The 8,408-nt window shown below is 61.9% G+C and overlaps 1 protein-coding gene across 1 annotated transcript in view; it reads left to right on the top strand.

The window, feature by feature from the left end:
* The first annotated feature begins 316 nt into the window (after positions 1 to 316).
* Positions 317 to 8,408, top strand: part of LOC139250208 (potassium-transporting ATPase alpha chain 1) — a 60,581-nt gene continuing 52,489 nt past the window's right edge. The window contains exons 1-5 of the mRNA XM_070872703.1: positions 317 to 337; positions 1,941 to 2,000; positions 4,126 to 4,329; positions 6,852 to 6,965; positions 8,173 to 8,307. Coding sequence (XP_070728804.1) covers positions 317 to 337; positions 1,941 to 2,000; positions 4,126 to 4,329; positions 6,852 to 6,965; positions 8,173 to 8,307 — 534 coding nt within the window. The remainder of the gene's footprint in view (positions 338 to 1,940; positions 2,001 to 4,125; positions 4,330 to 6,851; positions 6,966 to 8,172; positions 8,308 to 8,408) is intronic.

Genomic DNA, 8,408 nt, shown 5'->3' with positions numbered 1-8,408 from the left:
AAAATTGGGCGGGGGGGGGTTTGAGGCAGCGGGGGTCGGGGGTCAGGGGTCGAGGTCAGGATTCGGTATGATGCCCTCCACAGTTAAATTTCCGGCGGGCGTTCACAGTGGGGTGAAGGGGCCAGGCTGGGGGGGGCGGGGGGAGAGGGCAGCCCCGAGACTCGGACCCCGGCGAGGGGCAGTGTGGGGGAGCGGAGTGTGTCGGTGACGGGGTGTCTCTGTGTCTCCCCAGGAGAAGATGGAGATGTACCAGATGGAGGGAACGGGCGTGGAGGTGAAGAAAAAGAAGATGAAAAAGAAAGAGAAGTTGGAGAGCATGAAGAAGGAGATGGACATCGTGAGTGAAAGGCCGCACGGAGTCGGGCCGCACCGACACACCCCCCCCGGCAACCTCCCCGGCAACCTAAACCCCCGGCAACCGAAACCCCCGGCAACCCAACCCCCCGGCAACCGAATCCCCCGGCAACCCAACACCCCGGCAACCCAACCCCCGGCAACCAAATCCCCCGGCAACCCAACACCCCGGCAACCGAAACCCCCGGCAACCCAACCCCCGGCAACCGAAACCCCCGGCAACCCAACACCCCGGCAACCGAAACCCCCGGAAACCCAACCCCCGGAAACCCAACCCCCGGCAACCTAAACCCCCGGCAACCCAACCCCCGGCAACCTAAACCCCCGGCAACCTCCCCGGCAAACTAAACCCCCGGCAACCCAACCGCCGGCAACCTCCCCGGCAACCGAATCCCCCGGCAACCGAATCCCCCGGCAACCTAAACCCCCGGCAACCAAAACCCCCGGCAACCAAAACCCCCGGCAACCTAAACCCCCGCAACCAAAACCCCCGGCAACCTAAACCCCCGGCAACCTCCCCGGCAACTGAATCCCCCGGCAGCCTAAACCCCCGGCAACCCAACCCCCGGCAACCAAAACCCCCGGCAACCAAAACCCGCGGCAACCCAACCCCCGGCAACCGAATCCCCCGGCAACCGAATCCCCCAGCAACCCAACCTCCCCGGCAACCGAAACCCCCGGCAACCCATCACCCTGGCAATCCAATCTCCCGGCAACCCAACCCCCGGCAACCCAACTTGTCCCCAACCACACCCCCTGGCAACCCAATCCACAGCAACCACACCCCGCTCCCGCTCGGGGTTGGGACCCAGAACAGCGCAACATCTCACCCCTTACTGGTGACATTGTCCCATCTGCCTGACCCCACCGTAACCCCTGACCCCACCATAACCCTCGACCCCACCGTAACCCCCGACCCCACCATAACCTCCGACCCCACCGTAACCCCCGACCCCACCATAACCCCCGACCCCACCGTAACCCCCGACCCCACCGTAACCCCGACCCCCCATAACCCTCGACCCCCCAAAAACCACCGTGCCCACCGTCACCCCCGACCCCACCATAACCCCCGACCCCACTGTAACACCCGACCCCCCCATAATCCTCGACCTCCCTAAAACCCCCGACCCCACCATTACCCTTGAACCCATCTCTAACCCACCTACCCGCCTTCTCCCCGTACCCCTCTCCCCCAACAGTTCAACAACCCACCCAGTAAATGCAGAATTTCTCACGCTGCCGTGCTCTCTGACCTCCCTGTCCCTCCCTCTCTCACTCCCTCCCTCCCTCCCCCTATCACTCCCTCTCTCTCACCCTCCCTCCCCCATCCCTCTCCCCCATCCCTCTCTCCCTCCCTCTCTCACTCCCTCCCTCCCTCCCCCTATCACTCCCTTTCTCTCACCCTCCCTCCCCCATCCCTCCCTCTCTCCCTCTCCCTCTCCTTTATAGCTCCCTCCCTCACTCCTTCACCCTCCCTCCCCCTATCCCTCCCTCTCCCCCTCCCTCCCTCCCTCCTCTCCCTCACCCCCTCCCCCCCCGCCTCCACCCTCTCTCACGGTCTCCTGCTCTCCCCACCCCCTCAGGACGATCACGAGATCAGCATCGAGGAACTGGAGGAGAAATACGAAACCAGCATCAAGCGGGTGAGTGAGATTCCAGAACATCACAACAACTCGCTGCGTAAAAACATTCTCCCCGTGTCCCCCTCTGGTTCCGTCGCCGATTATCGTCAATCTGTGTCCCCCTGGTTACCGGCCCTCCTGCCCCCGGGGGAACAGGTTCTCCTGATTGACTCCGTCACAACCCCTCGTGATTTTGAACACCTCGATCAAATCTCCCCCTTAACCCTCTCTGCTCCAAGGAGAACAACCCCGGCTTCTCCAGTCTCTCTCCGTCACTGAGGGCCCTCATCCCCCCGGGGACCGTTCTGGTCACATCTCCCTCCGTACCCTCTCCGGGGCCCCCCCGACAGTGCGGGGCCCAGAATGGGCCACAATCCTCCAGCTCGTGGCTGGATTTTCAGTTGTCTAAGGCCTCAGTTAGCGGCCAGAGCGGGCGTTAATGGGAGCGCAAGAGTTTACCGACAGGCAGCGCTGCGTTTAGTGCCCGGACGGAAAATCCGTTAGCGGCTCACCGGCGGCGCAAACCAGCCGGGCCCGTCTGCTGCCGATCGCTCCGATCCTGATGTCCGCCCCGGTGCAAAGCGCACACTCGCTCCCCGGTCGGTAAACGCGTTGCAGCCGCCATATTGTACGCCCGCCATTAACGACGCCTGGAAAAACCAGGTCGGTTCAGGTCATCATCATCGTACAGTCCCTCGGAGTCGAGGAAGACTTGCCTCCACTCTTAACACGAGTCCTGAGGTGGCTGAACAGTCCAATACGGGAACCACAGTCCCTGTCACAGGTGGGACAGATAGACGTTGAGGGAAGGGGAGGGTGGGACAGATGGACGTTGAGGGAAGGGGAGGGTGGGACAGATAGACGTTGAGGGAAGGGGAGGGTGGGACAGATAGATGTTGAGGGAAGGGGAGGGTGGGACAGATAGACGTTGAGGGAAGGGGAGGGTGGGACTGGTTTGCCGCACGCTCCTTCCGCTGCCTGCGCTTGGTTTCTAGCACGCTCTCAGCGACGAGACTCGAGGTGCTCAGCGCCCTCCCGGGTGCACTCCCTCCACTTAGGGCGGACTGGTCTTTGGGCCCAGGGACTCCCAGGTGTCGGTGGGGGATGTTGCACTTTATCAGGGAGGCTTTGAGGGTGGTCCCTTGTAACGTTTCCTCTGCCCACCTTTGGCTCGTTTGCCCGTGAAGGAGTTCCGAGTCGAGCGCTTGCTTTGGGGAGTCTCGTGTCTGGGGGACATGCGGACAATGTGGCCCTGCCCAGCGGAGCTGGTCGAGTGTGGTCAGTGCTTCGATGCTGGGGATGTTGGGCCTGGTCGAGGACGCTAACGTTGGTGCGTCTGTCCTCCCGGGGGATTTGCAGGATCTTGCGGAGACAGCGTTGGTGGTATTTCTCCAGCGACTTGAGGTGTCTACTGTACATGGTCCATGTCTCTGAGCCATACAGGAGGGCGGGTATCACTACAGCCCTGTAGACCATGAGCTGGGGGTGAGGTACCTACTGTACACGGTCCATGTCTCTGGGCCATACAGGAGGGCGGGTATCACTACAGCCCTGTAGACCATGAGCTGGGGGTGAGGTACCTACTGTACATGGTCCATGTCTCTGGGCCATACAGGAGGGCGGGTATCACTACAGCCCTGTAGACCATGAGCTGGGGGTGAGGTACCTACTGTACATGGTCCGTGTCTCTGAGCCATACAGGAGGGCGGGTATCACTACAGCCCTATAGACCATGAGCTGGGGGTGAGGTACCTACTGTACATGGTCCATGTCTCTGGGCCATACAGGAGGGCGGGTATCACTACAGCCCTGTAGACCATGAGCTGGGGGTGAGGTACCTACTGTACATGGTCCGTGTCTCTGGGCCATACAGGAGGGCGGGTATCACTACAGCCCTGTAGACCATGAGCTGGGGGTGAGGTACCTACTGTACATGGTCCATGTCTCTGGGCCATACAGGAGGGCGGGTATCACTACAGCCCTGTAGACCATGAGCTCGCTGGTGGATTTGAGGGCCTGGTCTTCAAACACTCTCTTCCTCATTGTAATTAGCGGTCTTATTAACTGAGGCCACACTGCATTTCCGACCCGATACTTGCTGAGTGTGATTTTTCTCTCTCTCTCTCTGTTCCTGCGGCGAGAACAGGGTTTAAACAATGCCAAGGCCCAGGAGGTGCTGATCCGGGACGGGCCCAACGAGCTAAAACCACCCAAGGGGACGCCGGAGTACGTGAAGTTCGCCCGCCAGTTGGCCGGGGGTCTCCAGTGCCTGATGTGGGTGGCTTCTGTCATCTGTTTCATCGCCTTCGGCATCGAGACCGGCCGAGGGAACCTGGCTGGATACGACGATGTGAGTGTCTGCGGGAGGGGGGGGGGAGGGAGCTCAGGGATATCGGCCACCACCCCGGTGGGGGGGACAAGGCCAAGTGTCCCGGAACACCCAGGGGTGGGGGGTAAGTTGTCACGTCGCCACCAATTGCCACCCGCGTGCTCACCCCGGGTCTCTCCTGGGGACGGCCCGGGACACGGGGATGGGGGGGGAGATGGGCGGAGGATGGGGGAGTGGGGGCGTGACCCCAGGTCCCAACAAGTGAGAGGTCATGTCTGACACGCCAAGGGCCCCTCCCCCTACTCCTCGTCGCCTTGAGGAGACACCCACCCACTATGTCTGGGCGGGAGATGGGGAGAAGGTGGGTGGGTGGGATTGGGGGGGATTTAGGGTTAGGGTTGGGGGTTTGGGGTGATGGGGTGACGGGGAGAAGGCGAGATGGAGAGATGGGGAGATGGAGAGGTGGGGAGATGGAGAGATGGGGAGATGGACAGATGGAGAGATGGGGAGATGGAGAGATGGAGAGATGGGGAGATGGAGAGATGGGGAGATGGAGAGATGGAGAGATGGGGAGATGGGGAGATGGAGAGATGGAGAGATGGACAGATGGAGAGATGGGGCGATGGAGAGGTGGGGAGATGGAGAGATGGGGAGATGGAGAGATGGGGAGATGGAGAGATGGAGAGATAGGGAGATGGAGAGATGGAGAGATGGGGAGATGGAGAGATGGAGCGATGGAGAGACGGTGGGTTGGGGCAATGGGGGTTGGGGGATTGGGGCGATGGGGAGATGGGGCGATGGGGGTTTGGGGATTTAGGGTTAGGGTTGGGGGGTTGGGGTGATGGGGAGATGGGGAGATGGAGAGATGGGGAGATGGAGAGATGGGGAAATGGAGAGATGGAGAGATGGGGAGATGGAGAGATGAGGAGATGGAGAGATGGGGAGATGGAGAGATGGGGAGATGGGGAGATGGAGAGATGGGGAGATGGAGAGGTGGGGAGATGGAGAGATGGAGAGATGGGGAGATGGAGAGATGGAGAGATGGGGAGATGGAGAGATGGAGAGATGAGGAGATGGAGAGATGGGGAGATGGAGAGATGGGGAGATGGGGAGATGGAGAGATCGGGAGATGGAGAGATGGAGAGATGGGGAGATGGAGAGATGGAGAGATAGGGAGATGGAGAGAAGGGGAGATGGAGAGATGGAGCGATGGAGAGACGGTGGGTTGGGGCGATAGGGGTTGGGGGATTGGGGCGATGGGGAGATGGGGCGATGGGGGTTTGGGGGTTTAGGGTTAGGGTTGGGGGGTTGGGGTGATGGGGAGATGGGGCGATGGGGAGATGGAGAGATGGGGAGATGGAGAGATAGTTGGTTGGGGCGATGGGGGTTCGGTGATTTAGGGTTAGGGTTGGTGGGTTGGGGGATTGGGGCGATGGGAAGATGGGGCGATGGGGGTTTAGGGATTTACGGTTAGGGTTGGGGGGTTGGGGCGATGGGGGTTTGGGGATTTAGGGTTAGGGTTGGGGGGTTGGGGCGATGGGGGTTCGGGGATTTAGGGTTAGGGTGGGGGGGTTGGGGCGATGGGGGTTCAGGGATTTCGGGATAGGGTTGGGGGGTTGGGGCGATGGGGGTTTGGGTATTTAGGGTTAGAGTGGGGGGGGTTGGGGCGATGGGGGTTTGGGTATTTAGGGTTAGGGTGGGGGGGGTTGGGGTGATGGGGGTTTGGGTATTTAGGGTTAGGGTTGGGGGGTTGGGGCGATGGGGAGATGGGGCGATGGGGAGATTGGGAGATGGGGGTTTGGGGATTTAGGGTTAGGGTTGGGGGGTTGGGACGATGGGGGTTTGGGGATTTAGGGTTAGGGTTGGGGGTTGGGGCGATGGGGAGATGGGGTGATGGGGAGATTGTGCGTTGGGGGTTTGGGGATTTAGGGTTAGGGTTGGGGGGTTGGGGCGATGGGGGTTTGGGGATTTAGGGTTAGGGTTGGGGGTTGGGGCGATGGGGAGATGGGGCGATGGGGAGATTGGGCGATGGGGGTTTGGGGATTTAGGGTTAGGGTTGGGGGGTTGGGGCGATGGGGGTTTGGGGATTTAGGGTTGGGGGTTGGGGCGATGGGGAGATGGGGCGATGGGGAGATTGGGCGATGGGGGTTTGGGGATTTAGGGTTAGGGGGGGTTTGGGGAGATGTTGGGATGGGGAGATTGGGCGATGGGGCGATGGGGATTTAGGGTTAGGGTTGGGGTTTGTGGAGATGTTGGGATGGGGTTTGGGGATTTAGGGTTAGGGGGGGTTGTGGAGATGTTGGGATGGGGCGATGAGGCGATGGGGCGATGGGGCGATGGGGAGATGGGGAGATGGGGCGATCGGGGTTTGGGGATTTCGGGTTAGGGTGGGGTTTGGGAGATGTTGGGATGGGGTTTGGGGAGATGGGGCGATGGGGGTTCAGTGATTTAGGGTTAGGGTGGGGTTTGGGAGATGTTGGGATGGGTTGCTGGGAGCTGTGCCCTTTACCTGATGCAGAATATTCTCTGCCTCCGTTGTCCAGCTCTACCTGGCCATTACGCTCATTGCCGTAGTCGTGGTCACCGGCTGTTTCGGTTACTACCAGGAGTTTAAGAGCACCAACATTATCGCCAGCTTCAAGAACCTGGTGCCTCAGGTAAGGCACAATGGTAAACGTACTGAGGGAGTACCGCACTGTCGGAGGGGCAGTACTGAGGGAGCGCCGCACTGTCGGAGGGGCAGTACTGAGGGAGCGCCGCACTGTCGGAGGGGCAGTACTGAGGGAGTGCCGCACTGTCGGAGGGGCAGTGCTGAGGGAGCGCCGCACTGTCGGAGGGGCAGTACTGAGGGAGCGCCGCACTGTCGGAGGGGCAGTACTGAGGGAGTGCCGCACTGTCGGAGGGGCAGTACTGAGGGAGCGCCGCACTGTCGGAGGGGCAGTACTGAGGGAGCGCCGCACTGTCGGAGGGGCAGTACTGAGGGAGCACCGCACTGTCGGAGGGGCAGTACTGAGGGAGTGCCGCACTGTCGGAGGGGCAGTACTGAGGGAGTGCCGCACTGTCGGAGGGGCAGTACTGAGGGAGTGCCGCACTGTCGGAGGGGCAGTACTGAGGGAGCGCCGCACTGTCGGAGGGGCAGTACTGAGGGAGTACCGCACTGTCGGAGGGGCGGTACTGAGGGAGCCCCGCACTGTCGGAGGGGCGGTACTGAGGGAGCCCCGCACTGTCGGAGGGGCGGTACTGAGGGAGTGCCACACTGTCGGAGGGGCGGTACTGAGGGAGTGCCACACTGTCGGAGGGGCGGTACTGAGGGAGCGCCGCACGGTCGGAGGGGCAGTACTGAGGGAGCCCCGCACCGTAGGAGGGCAGTACTGAGGGAGCGCCGCACTGTCGGAGGGGCAGTACTGAGGGAGCCCCACACTGTCGGAGGGGCAGTACTGAGGGAGTGCCGTACTGTTGGAGGGCAGTACTGAGGGAGCGCCGTACTGTCGGAGGGGCAGTACTGAGGGAGCCCCGCACTGTCGGAGGGGCAGTACTGAGGGAGTGCCGTACTGTTGGAGGGGCAGTACTGAGGGAGCGCCGCACAGTCGGAGGGGCAGTACTGAGGGAGCACCGCACTGTGGGAGGGGCGGTACTGAGGGAGCCCCGCACTGTCGGAGGGGCAGTACTGAGGGAGTGCCGCACTGTCGGAGGGGCAGTACTGAGGGAGTGCCGCACTGTCGGAGGGGCAGTACTGAGGGAGCGCCGCACTGTCGGAGGGGCAGTACTGAGGGAGTGCCGCACTGTCGGAGGGGCAGTACTGAGGGAGCGCCGCACTGTCGGAGGGGCGGGGAGATTTTAACACTTGCCTGTCTGGTTTGTCAGCAAGCGACGGTGATCCGGAACGGAGATAAGTTTGAGATGAACGCCAATATGCTGGTGGTGGGGGATCTGGTCGAGATCAAAGGCGGCGATCGGGTCCCAGCCGATATTCGAGTCATCACCTCCAACGGCTGCAAGGTGAGGGAGTGGGGCGAGACAGGGAGGGGGGGGCGAGGGGAGGAGGAGGGTGAGGGGAGGAGGGGGGCGAGAGGGAGGAGCAGGGCGAGGGGGTGAGGAGG

This window comes from Pristiophorus japonicus, unplaced genomic scaffold, assembly GCF_044704955.1.
Source record: "Pristiophorus japonicus isolate sPriJap1 unplaced genomic scaffold, sPriJap1.hap1 HAP1_SCAFFOLD_350, whole genome shotgun sequence".
In the NCBI taxonomy this organism is placed as follows: Eukaryota; Metazoa; Chordata; class Chondrichthyes; family Pristiophoridae; genus Pristiophorus; species Pristiophorus japonicus.
Note: the sequence above shows the minus strand (reverse complement) of the source record. Positions and strands in the feature narration are given on the sequence as shown.